At 34.1% G+C, this 23,488-nt stretch overlaps 1 protein-coding gene across 4 annotated transcripts; it reads left to right on the top strand.

Moving 5' to 3' along the window:
- The first annotated feature begins 206 nt into the window (after positions 1-206).
- LOC105322199 (D-aspartate oxidase) lies at positions 207-14,858 on the top strand. 4 transcript variants are annotated; one of them, XM_020064823.3, is made up of 11 exons: positions 207-266; positions 7,156-7,369; positions 7,568-7,679; positions 7,910-7,989; positions 8,732-8,797; positions 9,181-9,235; positions 9,642-9,743; positions 9,821-9,897; positions 11,596-11,713; positions 13,907-13,999; positions 14,469-14,858. In XM_020064823.3, exons 2-11 carry the CDS (start codon positions 7,170-7,172, stop codon positions 14,580-14,582), a joined length of 1,017 nt encoding a protein of 338 aa, XP_019920382.3. In that variant the 5' UTR covers positions 207-266; positions 7,156-7,169; the 3' UTR covers positions 14,583-14,858. The 4 variants fall into 4 exon arrangements, with proteins under 4 accessions (XP_019920382.3, XP_065923206.1, XP_011419076.3 ...); XM_066067134.1 differs by lacking the exon at positions 207-266 and adding an exon at positions 6,774-6,909 and having other exon boundaries at positions 9,642-9,734; XM_011420774.4 differs by lacking the exon at positions 207-266 and adding an exon at positions 6,774-6,909.
- Positions 14,859-23,488: the final 8,630 nt, after the last annotated feature.

Below are 23,488 nucleotides of genomic sequence, written 5' to 3'. Positions count from 1 at the left end.
CTTATTTTTATGAGATTGGATAAACATATATGATTCTACTGTAAAATTTTCTTATCGCGATAAAATATAGTTTCGCAAGCAGTGCATAACTTTTGTAAATCAAATATCGTTTTTAAATAATAAAACTATATAAAATGTCATTTAGAATTATTCATGGTAAAGTATCAAGTACAATTCAGCGGATTTCTACACAGGTGCAGCGTCATGTTCCTGCCATACGTCGACGAGAGAAGAGACCTAACTGATAACAATCATTTTGTGGCAATGTGAGTATGTTTGTGTGTGCTTGCTACGGTTATGACAAACTATGTACAGCGATTTTTTTTAACAAGTTCGGTGTTAAAATGTGAAAATTCAAGTCATTTCAAAGTCAGATATCTTGGATACGGGGTAACCCTTTTCTATTCTTGTTTACAGCGGCGGTCATTTTTTCTATGGGGGTCATTTTTCTTCATGTTTAACGTGAAAAAAAAATAACCCCTTAGTCATTTTCCTTCAAAAAAATCCAATTATTCTACAGCTAAGGGGGTCATTATTTTACGGGGGTCATTATTCTTCTTTACACCGGTAACAAATCCCCCAAACAACACAACCTCTACCCCCAATTTTCTATATCCGCGCATGGATGACATCAGTATGACCACGCCAATTTGATGATTTTTGCAATTTGCTGATGTGCGAATCAAGAGTAGATTGCAGGTGTGTATAAATACGTCCCTGATTTAAGGAAACACATTTCTATTGGTTTTTTCCTTGTTTAAAATAAAAAAAAATGTTTCTTTAAAGGGGCATTGTCACGATTTTGTTCAAATTTTATTTTTATGTTTTTATCATTTGCAATGCTTAAGGAATGCATTTCTAATGACCAAATGAAGTTTTGGTCCAGTCGTTGAGTTTTAAGAAAGATACAGGGCTCACAATTCTTCGTCATGTAAACAAGGCTCGTGCCCTGTTTTTGTTTACCTAGGTCGAATATACCGGTAAAAAATCTTTTTCAAGCTGGTTTGTCTATCTTATTATTCATTTTAAGCATAAATAAAAGGTGCGTTCAGAGTTGTACCGTTGGTAAAATTGAGATTAACCGCTAGCAGTGTTTGGTTGCCATCGGTGAACTATGGTAGCCAATTGTCACCAAGAGCTGCCATTTGTAGCAATTTGTATAGGTAGTACCATGAACGATTTTTTTGTCAAATTCAAACAAATGGTAGCCTTTGGTTACACTTGGTGACCAATTATAACCATCTGAAATTATAAAACAGTTGAAAACAAAATAAAATACCTTTCCTCTGTGAAGTGTGACTGTTTCCCTTTAAAACAGCTTCATTGAGTGATTTATTGTATGCTTATTCCCAATTATATAAATAAGTCTACAAAATGACTACCAATCTAGCTATCATTAATACAAAGAAAGGAAAGATTAATTGCAAATTGACAATAAATATTTAACGCAGCAAAAAGTATATTAATTAGAATAAATTTTAACAGGAGCTTGGACTTCGTGTAGTTGTCTCAAACAGCAATGTGAAAAGCCTGTCAATAATATCTTTGTTGGCCACGGCACTCAGCCATGGATTTTTGAAATCAAAAAGATTTGTCTAGCTTATATATAGAGCCATTTCTACGCAATCTGTGCATATTTCACTCGATATCAGCATCATTTTAACTTGATTTGATGCAAGAAATAGTAACGTCCTACCAAAAGTCCAAGCTCGAATATCAAAATGGTTCTCTATCACATACTTTCTATTATAATAACATGTTTCTGGGTATAGAAGCGGTTTTAGAAGACCTCAGTGGTCTTAGATTGTCTTCAAAATATTAAAACAATAAGATATGCATATATTTTATTCTAAAGTCCTTATTTACATCAGTATCTAGAGACATCTTATAACCCGCCATGTTGAATTAGCATAATGACGTCACCTACCAAACTTGCCTAAGCTTTAGGCTGCTGGTAGCATTGGTGACCTCATTTGAAATTGAAAGTACACAAATGGTCCAAACCAATTGCTACCATTGGGAACCATTTGTAGACAGTGGTAACCGAACTTGCCGTTGGTAACAATCTGGTGAACTCTGAACGCATCTAAACAGTTCCTAACGATCAATACATTCGATTTTGGTCTAAAGCTTGAATTTTCAATTCAACATTCAAAATGTAAACAAACGCTTTGTTTACATAGCGAAGAATTGCAAACTCTGTAACTCGTTTATAACTCATTAAATAACACTCAAATTTTGGTTGCCTAATAAAAATGCCTCACTGAAGCATTGTAAACATTAAAATCGAAAAAATAATTTTTGACCAAAATCGTGACCATGTCCCTTTAAACGGGGTTAATAGGTATATATTTTCCTGGAATGCTACATCCACTAAAGGAATAAATAATCAATCTAGCTTTGAGTATCACTTAAGGACTTTGATTTTTATGGGATAATCATTACAATCGATCGGGCACGTGATCAAATGCAATAAAGCCCAAAGGGCTTAATATACACAAGTTTGATCCCCTACCGACTATAATGGTCACGCCATAAACCAGAGAATGACTCCTGTTCAATTAATACTTATGACTTGTACTGTAATTTCCATCTGTAATCTTGGAATTTTGGAAAAGCCAACTTTGAAGTTGGAAATGATAGATTAAAAAAAGTGATAATAATCGTAATGGTTTTAAATTACCAGTGTAACAATATTGATACATTTAACAAAAATGTGAGACATAAGACAAAGTGCACTGGTATGCTGAGATATAATGTGGGGTGATATTATTCAAAATGTGTCTCAAAAACATTCAATTTGGTATATGAGAATCTTTTGTTGGGTTGATATAGAGTTGAACTGCTTGAAAAATTTAGTAGTTACTTTTATAAGGAAGTTGCCTTTGGGAAGTTGTACATCACTAAATAGTAAAATATGTAAAACTTAACCAAAAGTGAAGTTGCTTAATTTATAATCTTTTGAATTATGTTCTCCCTCGTTTCACTTATCCGAACATAACGCATTTCTATTCTAAGTATTTCATAAATAATAACAACAACACAGGTGTTAGAGTGAGTGAGCTATCAACCAGTTTATTCGCCGTAATATACATGCAATCAGCACGCGACTTTAATAGCGATGAACTGGAATTAGCCCCGATAATTGTACATTTCCAAATATATCTACAAAATACAATGTAAATTTTAAATATTAATATATATTAAGTATACTTCACCGTACGCACATGTACACATAAACAAACACAAAAAAAATCGTGTTCGAAAGGGTTGATTGCTCTTCGATGACCTGTCTATACCTGATCGATTCTATATATACTACAGCCAGATGTAGTCCGTAAAAAATACAACTTACAGAAAATAAATGACTGTTGAAGAGCATTAGTCTTTGATAACTGTATGCCGGACAGGTATGGAGAAAATGGAAGTTATCTTCAGGCGTGTGTCCACAAATAATACAAACGAAGTGTCACTTAAATGATGAATCTATTGAAAAATAAAACGATATCTGACATAAAATGTAGGAATATGGGCGAATAAGGCGTGTAGAAGGCTTCTATGAGGACGGATAAGATACTAACAAAATAAAATACCAACAAATCTGATAAGTGTTTTTCAAATCATTCAAAACAATGAATATTTAAAGAAACGTAGCATCGACCCTTAAATATGTTCAATACTTGGAATATGCTGATTTTTAAAGACTGGGTGTGCGTATCAAAACCTCCGAACATGGAGTATTTTTAGAACTTTAATAAAGCATTTTCTTTATAGAGTGGGTATGTGCTCCCATATTTTTGTCATAGTATGAATAAGGTCTAATGGAAAAAAAAACAAATTTCAATCAACAAAAACTTGGAAAGATGACCCACTTAAAAATATCATTTTGTATCCCAATAATTGAACGTTTTAGAAAAATAATACAAGTCTGTAAATTCGTGCCCAAAGTCGCATTTAGCATTCAAACAGCACATATTATTTATCACTGTGGTCAGAGCACGTGCACCATACATTAAACTTATATATAATTAATATACATGTATATAACTAGGCTTTTTAGGTTGGGCTTAACTTAGAATAACATTATTTTTTTTATTATATCGTTTGTTATAATATCTAAAAAAAATTTGAAATTGTATTTGTCACCTAAACTAAATGGGCATTTGTGCAATCTTATTCATATCCTTTCTCACAAAGACAGTTGAACACGAAAAGCACAACACAAAGCCTTTTTTCTGAACCGCTCACCTGTAGGAGGCTAAGGGATCAAATCGCTCACATGTAGGAGGCTAAGTGACCATAAAGCTCACCTGTAGGAGGCTAAGGGACTGATCCGCTCACATGTAGGAGGCTACGGGACCATATTGTTCACCTGTAGGAGGATGCTACGGGACCATATTGTTCTCCTGTAGGAGGCTAAGGGACCAAATCACTCACCTATAGGATAAGGGTCCAAATAGCTCACATGTACGAGGCTAAGGGACCATATCGCTCACCTGTAGGAGGCTAAGGGACTACACCGCTCACCTGTAGAAGGCTAACGGACCATATCGCTCACCTGTAGGAGGCTAAGGGACCTATCACTCACCTGTAGGAGGCTAAGGGACCAAATCACTCACCTGTAGGAGGCTAAGAGACCATATCACTCTCCTGTAGGAGGCTACGGGACCATATCACTCTCCTTTAAGAGGCTAGGGGACCATATCACTCACCTGTAGGAGGCTACGGGACCATATTGTTCACCTGTAGGAGGCTAAGGGACCATATCCCTCGCCTGTAGGAGGCTAAGGGACCATATCGCTCACCTGTAGGAGGCTAAGGGACTACACCGCTCACCTGTAGGAGGCTAAGGGACCACACTGCTCACCTGTAGGAGGCTAAGGGACCATATCGCTCACCTGTAGGAGGCTAAGGGACTAAATCGCTCACCTGTAGGAGGCTACGGGACCATATCGCTCACCTGTATGAGGCTAAGAGACCATATCACTCTCCTGTAGGAGGATAGGGGACCATATCACTCACCTGTAGGAGGCTAAGGGACCATATCACTCACATGTAGGAGGCTAGGGGACCATATCACTCACCTGTTAGAGGCTAAGGGACCATATCGCTCCCCTGTAGGAGGCTAAGGGACCATATCACTCTCCTTTAGGAGGCTAGGGGACCATATCACTCACCTGTAGGAGGCTACGGGACCATATTGTTCACCTGTAGGAGGCTAAGGGACTACACCGATCACCTGTAGGAGGCTAAGGGATCATATCGCTCACTTGAAGGAGGCTAAGGGACCATATCGCTCACCTGTAGGAGGCCAAGGGACAATATTGTTCACCTGTAGGAGGCTATGGGACTACATCGCTAACCTATAGGAGGCTAAGTGACCACACTGCTCACCTGTAGGAGGCTAAGGGACAATATTGTTCAACTGTAGGAGGCTAGGGGACCACATCGCTCATCTGCAGCGTTGCAGAAGGCGTTTTTTTCGCAAAGCACCATAACACACAAACGGCTTTTTAACGCCTTTCTAAAAATGGTTACAACGTTCTTTTACACCTTTTACGCCTTTTAGAGAGATGTTATATTTAACGTGTTGCACCATCCTGGTATTGTGTGTGCTTGGTCACAATAAGAGATTGAATATTTGCACAGGAAGAAAAAGGGAGAAGATAACACTTTTTGGGACGTTATGGCGCTCTTTAGAAAGGCGTAATACAAATGTTAGACGTTCGTCTTCTTAATCATCTGGAGACCAATCATAGAGACTACTAAGTCCAATAGTAGTTTCACAAGCAGTTAGTTAAACAGCGTGATCGAAGAGATTTGTTAAAGTTACAACATCGAATATCAAAATCCAAAATCAAAATTATAAGCCAAAAAATGAAAGATCTCAAATTCAAAATCTTAATCAAATCTCTAATTTCACATCCAAATAAAATTCTGTCTAACATCATTTTACAGGGGATTATATAACATTATACTTATGATTGACAGTTCCGACTAGTTCGGCCCATCTACGATGATCATGACTGAAAATTTAGCGATTTAATTCCATGGTTATATTTTAAATATATCATAATTCATTATGTTCTAAATAAAGCAACAAAACTGTCAGAACCGTCAATCAAAGAATATTGGGATGAGGTTTTGAGTCTCCGAGTCTCCGAGCCCCCCGCCTGAGTATGATGCATCGCGTATGGTCAATATTAAAAGGTCATAGTCATAGACATTCATTCATACATGGCCTAAAGGTCACAAAGGTTAAACAGAGATAGAACAAGCATTACATTATAAACTTGCAGTATCAAGGATGCTTACGTACCATATTAAAAGGTCATTTATAGAAGTATACGAGTACATGGTTTTAAAGATTACACGGGTTATATGAAATATGCAAAACATGACTCAGTATAGAGTACCAGAGCTATCGATGCAGACACAGAATCGCCAAATATGACAACTTGTTTATAAACTCTCAATTTGAATTTGGATATAATTATGCACTCAAGTTTATTCTGTTAGTCATCATTACAACAATGAATAGCGCAGTATCTAGTTATACATTATCACAGTGACCAGTTTGTAATACTAGCAATTCAAGGTCATAGCATGGCTATCTTACCTATTTTATTCGCGTACGTTATTAGGAGTTTTCTGCATTACAACATCTTTTTCTGCATTATATAATGCCTTTTAAAAGGAGGAGCGGGTCCTAGACCACAATACGATATAACTTTTTTTGTCAGACTTATTGAACTTTTGTTCTCACTCCTTTACAACCAACGTATACACATTACTGTGTATTTTCTTTCACAACCCGGACCTCTTTTGCTTTTAACACGAACTTTGCCCCTTATAGCAATTGATAACCGTATGAAGGACTTAACGCACTCATCTGCAAAGAATTGACAGGTAATTAAACTATGCATTTATTTGATTGAGCCCAGGAACTCACCACTGATTTCAAATCTAGTAAACAAACTGATCACGTTATGATGAAGTACATTTTATGTTAGAATTAACCGGAATATTTATTATTTGGTTACTGACTATAATCATTTTGAAGTACGGCGTGCTGTTTGAACCTTCTTGTTATAGTATTATAGATTTAAAGACCTCAAGTTTTTAGATATCGTATCATTCATTTTTTATGAACAGCCAATAATATCTTGATGGCGGCGAGGGAACCCAGTATATGTGTGTTAGGAGCTGGGGTTATTGGACTTTCCAGTGCGGTGCGGATCCAGGACGAATTCCCTCGTTGTGATGTCACTCTTTTGGCCGACAGATTTAGTCCGGATACAACGTCCGACGGATCCGGGGGATTCTGGCTTCCCCATCTAGTGGGCGGAACCAACCAGGATTCAATCTCGTGAGCTCTAAAATCATCTTTAACCATGCAAGACAAAGTTATCATTTAATGTAATAATTAACAGTCATGTAATGTGCCCTACATGACCAGAGATACGAACATTCTTGCCCCGGTTTTTTTCGGTGTGGGGGTGGGGGTGTGTGCCTTTTTAATCAATATATTCTTATAATTGATTTGACACATATTATTCCATTACAGTAAATGGAGTGCAAGCACCTTGGATTATATGATATCTTTAACAAAATCCCCGCTGGCCAATCAGATCGGAGTACACCTGGTGTCGGGCTATTCCTTCTTCTCCGAACCACAGGTAAATACACGGACGATTAATGCCACAGGTAAATATACGGACAATTAATGCCACAGGTAAATACACGGACAATTAATGCCACAGGTAAATACACGGACAATTAATGCCACAGGTAAATACACGGATAATGCCTTCAGATCAAGTATCATTCAGAAAGATCATACAATATAACGTACCACATTCCGTAATACAACCAGACTGTTGGCTTTTCTTGGTGATTGTCTTTACAGTGTCCAGAATGGCGGAAATTAGTGCTGGGATACCGGGAGGTGACCGACAAAGAGTTGAAGCTGCTTCTTCCAAACGCGAAGTAAATATTAGTAATGATAAAGAGATCTTTCTTTGAATATCTAGAGGTGATAAATATGGTCGGAGTGTGTTCTGATCTATCTAAGCCCGTCTAGCTTTTTTGGATTTGACCACGCCCCGACCAAAATTATAAACTCATAATACTTACAGAATGATTCCTTATTCCTTAATTCTTAGCAATCAACAATTATGAATGTTCAGATGATTACAAATTCTAAAAGATTATATTTTCAAATATAACAGAGCAAAAATGATATTTGCAATATGTAGATGCAGGCAGAGTTACATGTTGACATGATTCACTGTCAACTAAGATTGCCCATATTGTAGTTTGTTTTGCCTCGGCCTAGATATATGCAATGTGATAAGATGTAACGCATTACGTGATTGCCTTCCATATGTCTATAGTCGTAAACCTTAAACATGGCGGTCGTAACATCCTTTTCTTTACATTTCTTTTTTATGATAGCGTTCAAACGTTTTCGGACTCCGACAAAACAAAACACTTAAGGGACAATACAAAATACTAAAAAGGTTGTTACTGAGTGACTGTCTAGGGAAATATGACGGGGAATTTAAGCCCATAGAAAGCTCGGATTCGCTACTTCAACAACCCGATATTTTTTATAGACAGTCGGTAACAAACCTAATAAATAACAGTGTAAGGTATTGACACTTCAAACTGTGTATGTCTCTTCAGTCTTTATTTTACTGATCCCACTTTTATCTTATTTTATTGGAAGGTTTGGCGTATTTTATACCACGGTCATGATCAATGTGAAGGCTTACCTCCCTTGGTTAATTTCAAGGTCAGTCAAATATTATATATAACCACGTATTATTTAAGTGTTTTCTATAACTACACACCCTTTTATTAAAGAATAAATTTGTAACGATGTGTTATTGCATTACCATCTATATTTTACAATGATGTGTTGATTAAAGTTTTCTTATAACAACATATCCAATACAATACAAATGAGAAGTTCTTTCTAACACGGAAAGAGCACAGAATTAATATCTTAATCACCGTTTCTCTGTGCTCCCTGTCTAGCTATATAAGTAAATTGATAATCCTTGATAATGATACAAATTGCAATTATCTATAATGTTGTTTTGATAAAAAAAAAAACCCAAGATAATATTTCTATGTATGCCTATTTGAGTACAATGTAAGTCCACATATTTTTAGGTTTAAACAGAAAAACGGAAAAGTGATTCAATCCAGAGTTGACAAGATCGAAGACGTATGTACTAACTTTCAACAGACAAACGATAGTCTAAGTGAGAAGAAATTTTTAGAACTTTTTACAACTGTGGTCAGAATAAGGCGGGCTGTATCAAGACTAAAGATTACAAACTAATAAGGATTCATCATCCATTCAGACTGGGGGTTTCTCAGTTTTTTAATGCCAAAGTCTACGATAAAATGTCGAAAGGTTATAGTTGCAAAAAATTTAAATTTCGCAACTAACTTTCAAATCGATTTTAATTTATTTAAAATCAGCAACGTGTTTACTGATGGGCTAAACAGTGACACATTTACATATGCGTACATGCTTAATATTTTAATTTCCCATGTCAGTCATTTTCATATCGACACTTGATGGAAAAGGCATATTTAGTTTATCTTAGTCCTTTCCGACTTTCCAGCTGCTGCAGAAGTACGACATCGTTGTCAACTGTACTGGAATAGGAGCCAATAAACTGGCCAACGACAGTGACGTCATACCTATTCGTGGACAGGTCACTAGGGTAATGACATCATTTCTGTACATGTATCTCAAATAATTTAAACATTTAGCATTGACAATTATTTTTCTATTTTTAAGGTGAAAGCTCCTTGGATCAAACATTTCATGACATATGAAGGATCTGATGAACACTGTGAAAAATACATTCTGCCAGGGTAGGTTAGGCCCCTTCTGTTACACCCTGATAGCTGGTCAGATCTCTCCCATTACATCCTGCCAGGGTAGGTTGAATCTCTTCCATTACATCCTGCCAGAGTGGGTTAGATTCCTTCCATTACATCCTGCCAGGGTAGGTTAGGCCTCAGGATCATGAAGGAATTTCAGACTTAAAGGGACTTGGACATGATTTGAGATCAAAATTTTTTTTATTATTTTTAATGTATAGAATGGTTACCGGATTGACCAAAATATTGAATGTTAAAGTCAAGTTACAAGCGAGATACAGAGGTAAGAATTGATTGTTATGTAAACAAAGCTCGAGTCTTATAGTTGTTTACAAAAATGAAATGTACAGAATTATCATTTTTTAGACAAAATGACATGTAAAAAAACAATTCAAACTAACTCGATATCTTCATATATACTATTATCAACAAAAGAAAGAAACATTTGATTGAAAGTTACGCCAATACAACACATATGTCAAAAATGACAATATTTTAGCTTTGTTTGCAAAACAAAGAATTATGAACTCCATATCTTGCCAAAAACTTGATATTTGACTTTCAAATTTTGACATAACATTATAGACTTCTATATTTAACATTATAAACATTGAAAATGGAAAAATAAAATTTAAAAATTTTCAGTCAAATCGTGTCCAAATCCCTTTAAAGTCAAAAATTCAGTCGTTCATAAAATGATTGTTTATCAGAATATGACGATTGAAATTTGTAATTAACAGCTTTATATTAAGACACTTTTGATAGCCTATGAATTATGTCTGTAATTGTATTCAAGAGACATTGTGACAGTGTACAATTTGTGACAATTTTAGACTTAAGTCTAAGATTCTTTCATGATCCTGGAGCCAGATCTCTTTCATTACATCCTGCCAGGGTAGGTAAGATCCCTTCCACTACATCCTACCAGGGTAGGTTAGATATCTTCCATTACATTCAGACGAGGTAGGTTAGATCCCTTCCATTACACCCTGCCATGGTAGGCGAGATCCCTTCCAGGGTAAGTTAGATTTCTCTCATAACATTCAGACGAGGTAGGTTAGATCTCTTCCATTACATCCTGTAAGGGTAGGTTAGATCCCGACCAAAGAGCCGAAGATTCCCGGAGTACGTCCTTGCATGGATTTTGTTCAAGATAACTAGCTGCAGAACTGTAGCTCTCCGGGAAAAAAAATATTGACAGACCGGTCTGTCAATATTTTTTTCCCGGAGAGCTACAGTTCTGCAGCTACAAGATAACTAAAGTTGGTGGATAAACGCAACGCTGTTGTATTTTCAAGACTGTTTTCCCTGTTTGACAGCTTTTGTCTATCTGAGGGGTCCTAGTTATCGAGCTGTAGTAAAGATATGTTTCAAAACCGTGATGAATTGTAAAAGGAAAAGATCTTTTGAAATAAAACATTTCGATTCTAGACGTTAAATTAAAAACATTGAGTGAACTACTGGTATGTTCATAAACTGCTTTCTTTGAAATACTAGATATGAAAACTATTTGGAAAGAAAATTGACCCAAAAAAATTTAAAAGCCCTTCTTGTTGAAAGTTTACTTGCAATGATTCATACTGACCCAACATGTATATATCAATATTCTAGATACCACATATGACATGTTATTTAGTGTAGTGAATTGTGACTACAGAGATTTCTGAGTTCTATCTTCCGTCTATGTAGAACTGATACAGTCGTTCTAGGAGGCACGGGTCAACGAGGAGACTGGAATACACAAATCGACGACAGAGACCAACTGATGATCTGGGACGGGTGTCTGGAAATGATACCTAGTCTGAAGGTATGTCTCCAAAACCACTGTAATGAAGGTACCTCACTACACTCCTACTTTTTAAGACACTACATCACAAGATGGCGATAGAAATATTTTGTTAAACTGTTTATATCGTTCAATTCGGTTGTATATCGTCGTAGCTCAGTGGCCCGCAGGTCATGAGTTCGAATTCGCCTGGAGCTTTTGTTCATTTTCGAAAATTTTCGAAAATGTAACTTTTCATCCAAAATTGCACATTTTTGCCTATTTGGCTTAAATAATTCTTATTCATTATGATATTTATCATAATCAAGTAATTTTCTGCTGATTTGAGAAAATATTTCAAGGTGTAGTGAGCCACCTTAATTTACAACCAGAGGGACGTTCTTGTGAAGTGTTCTGTTTAGACGTGGAATATGGTCACTACTTCTTTAGATAGAATAATTCCGATTATGGTGTTCCGTCCTTTGAAAACTATTGCAGACGTGAATTTAATTCGCGCATATCCTTGGTTTCTCACCTTGTGTCTCGTCATTGTAAAGTCTGTCTCATTACAAAATCGTATAAAGCATTGGTTTAACGTTTGGAGTATACATACTCTGGGTATAACAGATAAGGTTTTGTTATAGATAAATCAATTTTTTTAAAAAGAATTCGTCGTATAATTTTGACAAAAAGAAAATAATAAATGAAAATTTTGTGCAAATAACACGCAGAAACGGAATACCTGCTTATTCATTTTAGGATTGTCCGATCAGTTCTAAAAGATGAAAATTAGATTCATAAATTATGTTTGAATTAAATAACATTATTTAGATTCTTATCCTCTACTAAATAAATACTACGTCTGCATTCCTAACATTTCATCTTTTATATATTTTTATCTGGGCAATAAAATAAGGAAAGAAAAGAAATTTGATTTATTAAAAAATCGTCAGTTTATAATCGTCCATTTATAAAACAAGCACTCAATAAAACTGCAATATACAGTAGATAGAAAAATATCTTTAAGTTTTATGCCAAACCTTTCCATAGAAGTTTATTCATAATCACGCCCGTCTTTAGTCTTCCAATATGTGTTCATGCATTGTTTAATTTAAATTTTTAATTATAATTCAGCTATAATTTGAAGACCTTGAATTTTAAATGACTTTGACTTAAATGTTCCTTTTGAATTTTTTCGTTTATTTTTATTATATAGGCACTCTTAAGATTTTTTTAAAACTCGAAAAATACATGTCGGGAAGAGCAAACATGTGTTACTAGTACACATGTGTACGTTTCTTACTTAAATCTTACAAGGTACAAACACGTAATTACAACCATCCCTACGTTCTTTTTTTATTTTGTGTTTAGCAAGTTTCAATGACACTTCAAGATGTTTTCATCAAAATTCATTAAAGAAATAATCATCATGTTAAAAAGTTTACCGGAATATGAATTTGGTTGGTAATTTATCAAATCCTGTGAGACTCGAAGGGCTTCTGAACATTGAGAAAGTTTACAAATAATGCAACAGTGAAACGATAAGCGCGGGCAGTAATCATTGTGACGTCATTAAGGAAGCTTGCGGGTTTACTTCTTGTGAGACAACCAACCCTTAAAAAATTGTCCGTCAATTCAGTTACTTTCAAAGGTTTATTCCTATAAATTTTCAGGTCCATATAAGGAAACATTATTATTTTGCAAATGTAAATATACAAATATAAACGTGGGTATTAACGGTTATAATTTTCTGATCTTTCCTATTTTTTTTTGGTCACTAAACGTTTGCTTTTTACAATTGCGTATGTACATATACTTTTATTTTAATGCTGCAATACAAATGTATTGTTGGGGGCATCATGACCTATTTTTTTCTACAAATTCTTCTTAATATGTAAATAACAATGCAGATGAAAAATGTCCGCATGTTTACAATCTGATATATGTTTTCATAATTATTCCCTACTGGCATTAATGTTTAATAATTCTAAAATAACAAACTCTATTAGTTTCAAATAATAAAGATATGTAGCTGCTCGTATCCAGTATTCCCATTAATACAGTAGAAAAACTCATTTCTATAACATTGTCTTTCATTTTTCACATCTTTGCTTCAGATTCAAAATGTTTATTTTTTTTATTTTCAAAAAAAAATGTTTGTGTGAGTGGGAAGGGGGAGGTAACTTGATGAATTTTGTTACAAGGAATTTTTAAATTTTTGTATTATTTTTTAAGCACGCGGAAATGATAAGACATTGGGCGGGTCTCCGTCCCCACAGATCGTCTGGTGTTCGAATTGAAACTGAGAAGTTTTCTGGTGGAAAAATGGTAAGCTTTCTTATATCAGAGTCACGTGTTTTGTATCTGAACTGCGTCAAAGGTTTTGGAAACTAAGATAGTGGATAGTTTTCAGGTATTTACTAGGCCTTTTGACTTGCAAACTCGTTTTAGGTAATAGTTGTGTCATGTTGTAAATTTTGAATTTACTGGGTGGGTGTAAATACAAAATTTACAACATGACAACTTGTCATGTTGTAAATTTTGTATTTACACCCACCCAGTAAATTCAAAATTTACAACATGACAGCTGTACAATTTAAACGTTTGAATGGCTTGATGGTTTACTGGATTTTGATATTTATTAAAGCTAATTTTTAAAATTATGTCGTCAAATTGAACTGCCAACTAAAGATCACCGGAAATGTTGTACGTTATGGATAAAGGGCAATAGCCTTGACAGTTTTAGCATCCTCTGTTTTGATTTATTTTGAGTTCATTGTCAATATTTTCTTGTTAGGTGGTACATAATTACGGACATGGGGGTGCAGGAGTCACATTACACTGGGGGTGTGCTGGACAAGTCGTAGAGGAAATTCGGGCAGCGATCAAGTCAACAGTTTCAAGACTGTGATACATGTAAAACACGACAGTATACTAGTATATCAATCATACTTGTATGCTTCATACATATTTTAATATGCTAAGATAGTTTGAGGTCACAATGAACAGTGTTTATTTTAAAATAATCAGACTCTTTTATTCAAGGTAAAACGAGTAATTAAAATAACTAGACATGATGTAAAAATCACTTTAAATGATGTTTCTTGTTACTAAGTACAAATTCTATATATTTTTTTAATGAATAGAAATGTAATATATGATTAAACTTTAATAAAAGAAACATACCAAAATCAATTGCATTAATTATGCACATTGTTTAAGGAATTGTTAATGATATTCATTATTTTCCTTTTATTAAGAAATAAGTACAGTTGATAATGTCCCAAGCCTGCTGACGTTCATAAAATTATTAATGATAATTAGGCGCATCTCAGCTGCTGTGCTCTTTCAGAGTATCTCACTTGACACTGTTGTTGTATAAATTCTATATTACCATACATTACTAAACATCTTGATTCACGTGATGCTTTTAAACACACCCATTTTAGGCTATGTCACAATTGTCTTTAAAAAAAAAAACTACGAAATTTGATTTGTAATTAGTCAATGATTTGATACAAGGTATAGCATGTAAATGATCTTTTCATAAAATTCATTTAGAAATTTAGCTAACATTTGATCCATTCTGAGTGAATTAGAGAAATGAAAACTATAAAAACTGTGTTTTGTACATTGTTTGTTATTTGATATTTTATTTTAATTTGAATTTTATATTCATATTAATCTTCAAAAATGTAACACCAACAACATAGATTAACGAGGCCGAGTACTGATCGAGTACGCACGCCTTCGCGAAATGTTCCATTTGTATTTGTGACGTCATCTTTTTGCTTGGTAGACGCCATGGCGTGATAGTTTCAACTGCAGATATTGAGCGAAATCTGTCGAAAATAGCTCGTTTGATGCGTAAAATTGATATTATTTTGTGGAATAAACATAAATGTCTAGAAGTATAAGCTATATTTGGGCTCGGGTCGAAAACGTGAAGAGGGTTCAGCGAGCCTAGCCCTCTGTCACGTTTTCTTAACCCGCCTAAATATAGCTTAATTCATATATTTCAAGACAGTAACCATGAATTTTTTTTATTAATGACCCTTAATATGTGATGTTATATATTTATTTATTATTATTTATTATCAAATAGGTCTGAATGTTTTGATAATATTATAAAGATCACCATTTCCGCCTTTGTCAAAATAAATTATAGCCATTATCTTACAAAACAACTTTGATAAGACCCCTGGAACAAACCAGGAGGTAAATGTGTTATTTTTTATATTAAAATAATAATAATATCAGTAGAAATTCATGTAAAATATTTCATTCAAAAATCTAGGGGAGAACAAATTAGACCTCGGCCTCGTTAAACCATAAAAACATCAATGGGGGAAAAACTTTAACTTACTATCTTTGTTTAGTTTTGATGTTACTGGACACTCGATTCCTCCAATAATGGACATTTAAAACAGTTACTTTAACATCAGTTAAGTTGTATCAATGATTAGAACCCTATTTGTACTTTCTGTAACTTAATTTGTTTTATTTCAATACTAGTACACTTTTTTATTCACTTTGTGACGGAACACAACTTTATTTCTATCTAAACCTTTTTTTTAACATAAAGAAAGATGCAGCCATTTGTGACCGGTCTGGAGAGGATGCTTACTCCTCCGTTGTACCTGATCCTTTTACATGTCAGTATTAGCAAATAGGATCCATCTATCAGTTTTGTTAAATTAAAAAAAAAAATCTAAGATTAAGTCCATTTGTGAAATAAACATAGCAGGAAAATATCGACTTCGCATCATATAATATTATCTTCCAATTTTTGTCTAGCTAGTTAGGATTGTTTGATTCTCTGAAATTTAATTTTTGATTTTAGGAACGATTAAATGTAATCCTCTGTAATCAATTAATCTTGCTCTTGCGATTATTCCAATCGGATTTTTTATTTATAGAGTATTATTGTGTATATATGTTAGTGTCATTAAAAAAAGGGAAATGCTCCCCGGATAAAGTCTATCTTTGGATGGATGAGACGTCACCTTTCCTCCGTATATGTTACCATTATCCACTGCCTCAATATCCTCCCACCCCCGCCCCCGCACAGTAACCACAAAACCAGACTTCATTGGTGCCTTATACTAAGTACAATGACCAAAGTCATCTTTCCTCTATTCAAAACGGAAACGGAGATGCAGCAGTGACTATCTAACCAGTTTGACGGAGCCTACGATCGATGTCTCTCCTCTATTGTCCTCTTACCCCCAAAAGGGGAGAATCCCACAGTTTGAATACAGTAAGCTTACATACATTTTCTAAACACAAACAGATGCACACGCACACAATTAATGCAGATCTAGACTAAAATTACAGGTAATGGGGAATTTACGATTTTTAATTTAAGGGCAATACACCCCCTTGACGATTTGAGACAGAGGAATATCAGTCCTGAGAGCGATACAGCCCTAGCTTCAGGTTGCTGTCCCACTTAGTCTATTAGGTATATGGTACAGGATCATATTGTAATGATAAAATTATAATTCATTGAAATGAAATCAATAAACAGTTCTATATAATTATATGTTTTTCGTATTTGTGACCAAAGTTGTCAATATAAACAATTTTAATACAACTTAACAATATGTAAATAGCTACAATAGTTTTTTATAGCATGACTTATAAAATAAATTGATTTTCTTGAATTATTAACAAATTACCCATCTGATTTACTTTAGAATGTTAAGTATGATATTTTAAAGCCAAAAGTATTATTAAATAAAGAAAAAATCTAAATATTCTAGCTTAAAAATTTGAACATTTTCCTTTATCTCTATACAGAGCGCTCTTTAATGGAAGCCTTAATGATCTACAACCATCGAGGACTCGTAATCTCATTTTTCGTAAAAACGAAAAACAAGGAATAAAGCCTGATTCTGGATATCCGAATCATAATAATCTACTTTGAAATAATTTGAATAAAGTTAAATTCATTAAAAATTGAAAATCCCTATTGCATAACTAATCTTCGTCGTAATACTTATTACAACCCCACCCCAACCCACACCGTTGGTTTTACGTGTACATCACGTGATCAGGTTCTTTTCCTAGAATACGAAACGTTGTATGATATAGAAAATACCGTCATAATTCTGTGTTATATCAATCTTTTATCAATCACGTGTTCGGGTCCTCTTTCTAATCTAAAATGTTGAGATGGTCAAAAATTGATAAAAAAAATGTCTTGGTCATATACTCATAATAATGAATATAAGTATTTGATTTTTATTAAATTGACGCGATAAATCTGAAGTATTTATAGAAGTGTAATCTAACTAAAATTTTGTCATTAATTAAGATATGATTAAGATATCATTCTTTGAGTATTATGAGGTGATCACGTTAATTCGGGAGTAATTAAATCTAATAAATCCCGAAGGACTCTTTGGTAGATTTTATCACCCGACCGTATTTGATCACAATATAATATCAAAAGATTGATTCCTAATTCCTTATATTTATATAATTTTCATCAATAATACAATCAAATATTAAACTAGTCATAAATGAAATGTATTTGCCTATATAAATTCAGAAATTGATTTGTAGTGTAATAATAGACAAAGACACTGGACAATGTCAATATTTGAGCTTGTTCACCCTGGATCTAGAGACAATATTGTATTACATTACTTTCACACGACATGGTTATCATATGGTCATGTAAGCTTATAACAGGACGTCACTAATCACTTATATCAACTATTTCTGAATTCAAGGAAATGTCCCGTAACTAAACACGATATCCCCATCTCTCATGTACAATCTCCAATGAGTATTAATAATTAAATTTATTGCAATAATCTGATTGTCATGTCAGAGTGTTAATCTGATTTGTACTTTCTAATTTGCTTCAATCTCTCCAAATGAAAGGAATAAAACATACTCATAATGACAATTTAGAAAAAATGCCTGTGACTTGCTATTTATGATCTGACTCTAAAAAATATCATGGCCTTACAATAAAAAAAAATCAATATCAACTGTTATAATGATAAAGTTATATGTTATTTTTACTGTAAAGAAATGCAATTTTTCAAAATATTTTGAGTAAAACTTGATAGTCTCAGAAATTCTGAAGTGAATTGTGTACCCATTCCTTCCGATGTTTTGAATATAAACAGATATTTTCAACCCCCTCAAAAAGATAGAATGTTTATGCAAAAGACCAATGATTTGTAAAATTGAAAGTGTTGCTGACATTTCAAGTTTGCTTTAAATGATGGTTTTTAGGTTTTTACTGCTGCCAACGTATCTTAGACTAATCAATTTACATAATTCACATAACTCAAATCTGTATTATAACTAGGCTATTGAAGGGCTACAGCTGTTCTTATCCACAATCGTACAATGTAGACAATATAAATGAAGAAAATTTAGAGTCTGTTGAGAATTGTAAGACACAGTGCTAATTGTTGAGTGTAATGGTGGAATGAACATTGAGTTCTAAAAATCAAACGTTAGTTGGTGCCTGTCGACCATCTTGTGGTATAACGTGATGTAACGTAACCATTTTAATGATCACGTCAATACCAAAAACATGGCGCTATTGAAGAGCTGTTATTCACAATCGTACAATGTAGACAATATAAATGAAGAAAGTTTGGAGTCTGTTGAGAATTATAAGCCATGAGTTGTGTATAAAGGTGGAATGAACATTGAGGTTTTAGAAATCAAACATTACATGTAGTTGTTGCCTGTCGACTGTCTTGTGATGTAACGTAACCATTCTAACGATCAAGGTAATACCAAAGTCATTTTTGGATCTTGAAAAACTAAAGGTTTCAAATGTTTATAATGACGATCAAATACAAGAAATGAATTGTCTAATGCAAATTATCTGTTACATGTATTAATTTAATTAATAAATTTGCAATTCAAAAATGATAAGTTTTATAAGCAGATTTCCAATGAAATTGCATTTTCTTTCAATCTGATTTCAAAACCTGCATGCTCCTTTCTCTCATTGATCTCTTGATCAGCTATGTTTACATTAGTAGTGGGTTGATCAAATGGTCTGGTTTAATCAAATTTATTGTAAATCGGGGTCAATCTTTCGAAGTCTTCTGTCTATAAACAAAATTCTATTTAGAAAATAAACAAAAAGTTTTATTGATCAAAATATTCTTGCTCGGGTTCAAATGTGGAATGAGTTACGTGCACATGCACAGTACAGCGCTGTTGACGATTCAGTTGGTGTACGAGCTCATTAATCAATAGAAGAGATTGATGGTGGAATCGAAATTAAAGTTCCCAAACGCAATGTGCCAGTTTTGAAAAGTTGTGAATTTTATTTTGACAATCTTTCACCTTAATACTACCAAACTTCATGCGCAAGCCGAAGTTAAAATCGGGACGGGTTATACACAGATGTTTAACAAATTAAATAGGTGTTTCATTGGCTTCCAGTCTATTTGGGGCATGACTGCTGTTTGTCTCTAAGGGAATTTTGTACAAAGAAAATAAAAACAAGTCTGAATTTGCCTTCTCGTTCGTTGGCTCTTAAGTTGATTAAACTGAATTTAAATTTTAAACAATGCATTGTAAGCAAAATCTATAATAGATTATACATTTTGGAAGACTTATACATCATATAATATATACAACCTTATCGATTGAAGAACCAAGTTAAATGTTAATGTTCATGTTTTCCGGCTTAGTTGGAATCAGGCTTGGGGTGAATTACATTGTAAAATAATGCATTACATTACCATTACTTCATGAATTAGGGCATTAAATTACCATTACTTAATTGTCTTGAAGTAATGCATTACATTACCATTATATGAGTAAAGTAATGCATTACCATTACTTTGTGTAAAGTCAATAAGTTTTAAAAAAGTAATTTAAAAACTAAATAAAGAGTTTTTGTAAATATTTCATAAATAAAACATGCTTGAAATATTTACAGGTTCATGTTCATGTTCACTATCAGGTTCAAATTAAATGACTTATACAAGATTGCTGTTGCACTTGTAGTTCTGATCAAAGTAAGGTTGGTCCCGTAACATGTACACGCTAATGGCGGAGTTGACAATCTCTGTTATTTATGTCTCTGATTTTCGAAGTATGATTTTAAATGAAAGGGACGGTTGTATCGTAATTCGTGTAGGTGATGCACGAGTTTACACAAAAAATAGTAAGTGGCGAACGGATTTATTTTTACCTATGAATTTTGCATGAATCACAAATGAAGAAAATCGTGTCAGATATGTTGGTCTTAAAAAATCAAAATGGCGACCGTGACAATCTTTTTATTGTCAAAGTTCATGGAATCTTATTGTATATAAAAAAAATATCTCTAACTCAGATGTCTGTGTTTTTTATCGGTTTACAAATGTTCACTTTGTTTGTTATTTCAGCAGTTTTAGAGTTTTCGGGGTTTTCATAAAACGTTTATTACGGATGCCGTCCGACTTGTAGATTTTCCCTTGGATCACAAAATTGAATAAATCTAATGATTAAAATATCTACTTTGATATAGTTGTTTGATTTTCCCGGTTAGCTGAAATTTTAAAAAATGTTCCTTGGGGTCTTATTTTACATAATATACCGCTGTGTCAATTTTCTACAATTATGAAAGCCGGGATTAAGTAAAATTTAGACAAAGTATCAGACACTTGCAAAAAAGCCGAATTAACATAGATTGTAACAACTAATTCAAACTCATAAATTTTTTGAAAGCATATTCGAGAAAATCCAGGACAATTTCAAGACCCCGTCTTTCAGTGTTCTCAGTACTTTGATTAATCTTTTAATTGTTGCCTGACGTCATGACGTCAGGCATATCTAAGGTTTAAAAGTTGCATTCTCCGAAACAGTGCAGACAATGGGACAAGCAATATCATGATATTTCACAAAAAAGATCAACCGATTTATGTTTAGGATGTCAGCATTTACATTCACAATTGATGAAAATGTTATATGGCATGTAATAACAACAGCGAGCAAGAGTTTTCAAGTAAAAGGGACGTTCACCATGCAGTGCACGGGCCCTGGAAGTTATTGTAAATATATTGCATGTGCATGTATAAAAAAGTAAGGGTAGGACACTCTTTTTGGGGCGAAATCGGGTTTGACGAAGTCTGGGCGTTCCTCAAACGAAATTTCGCGATAAATCGTTCAAGTATACTTTACTTACGACATATGTATACATTCGTTCCGCTCCAATGCTGTTACGTCGAAGAAAAAGGTGTTTTTATACATCCAAGTGCCTAAGAATTTCGCTAGACTGGTTTACATCCGGTTTAATCGCAGTGAATCGAAACGTAAATTGAAAGGTAAGTTCTGATTGGTCAATAATGAAATAAATTCTTTAATTTCTTATCGATATTTGTCAATCTTCTTCATTATTCTCGCATTTCATTGTTGAAAGGCCAAACTACCCAGTATCTATATGCATAACTCCTTTCAAACATTTGATACATACTCACCATAAATTGTTATCAGTTTCGCCACCTTATTGACGAGCAGATTTATTTTATTATTAACCAATCAGAACTTATCTTTCGATTCACTTCCGATTAAACCGGATGTAAACCAGTCTAGCGAAATTCTTAGGCACTTGGATGTATAAAAACACCTTTTTCTTCGACGTAACAGCATTGGAGCGGAACGAATGTATACATATGTCGTAAGTAAAGTATACTTGAACGATTTATCGCGAAATTTCGTTTGAGGAACGCCCAGACTTCGTCAAACCCGATTTCGCCCCAAAAAGAGTGTCCTACCCTTACTTTTTTATACATGCACATGCAATATATTTACAATAACTTCCAGGGCCCGTGATGCAGTGCACGTGTGTAATCCTGATTTAAAAATAGATCAGCATTCCACTATATTTAAACGGTGAAAAAGGGGGAGGGGTCATCGCAACAAGTTGTAACATATTGTCTATAACGGTACAATGTAAATTATAATTGGTGTTGGATTATCACTATTACAAGAGAGTCATCAGTTTGGATTAAAATTAAGATAAATTTATACAGCTGGAATGTTTATAGGAGGAACTAAATCGCCGAAGCGGGGTGTGACCCGATTTTCGTTCAGTTGGGCGATTTCATTAATCTTGAAAAGGGGTCATACTTAAATGTACATTACTACATTTAACAATTACTAATCAAGTGTGAGTCTTTATTCGTTAAATTTCTTCCAAAACATCCAATCCAAAGTATAATATACATGTATTTAGATGTTACAAAACAAATGTCAAAAAATTCATCTGACCCCCTCCCCATGGATCTTCTGCCAATGGATGAGTCCATTCGTTGCGTGAACGGTAATAGTAGGATTTCGCGCCATAATTTTGCGCACCGATTAGTTGACGAGTGCGCTGGGATCATCAGGGGTTGGAGTGAGGGGGGGCTGCTTCCCCCTCCCCAATTTTTTGGCAGCTGGCACTTTTCTTAACTTTATATGATAAATGGAAATATCATGGATTTGCCCCCCCCCCTTCCACTTTTGTAGGAGCATGCAATAAATAAAAGTGCAAATAAGGAATTCTAATTGAATTGAAGTTACAGTAAGGGTTTTTTTTTTCATGAATTTAAGAATTCACCCTTTTTAAATTGCTTGTCAAGATGATTTTGATGAAGCTGCCCACACACAATAAAAAACAATACGTGTTTGTATACCCTTTTATATTTCATGTGGTTGGAAATTTTTTTAAAAATGCCTTTCAGTTGATTTTACATCTTAGTATAACAAATATAATTTTAAAAAAAAAACCCGACTATTTACTCTCCAGCTTTCAAGCTTACATGCACTTATATGATATGTGTACATTCCTAAAAATAA

The sequence above is a fragment of the Magallana gigas genome, chromosome 7 (assembly GCF_963853765.1).
Source record: "Magallana gigas chromosome 7, xbMagGiga1.1, whole genome shotgun sequence".
Taxonomy (NCBI): Eukaryota; Metazoa; Mollusca; class Bivalvia; order Ostreida; family Ostreidae; genus Magallana; species Magallana gigas.
This window is presented reverse-complemented; position numbering and strand designations above follow the sequence as displayed.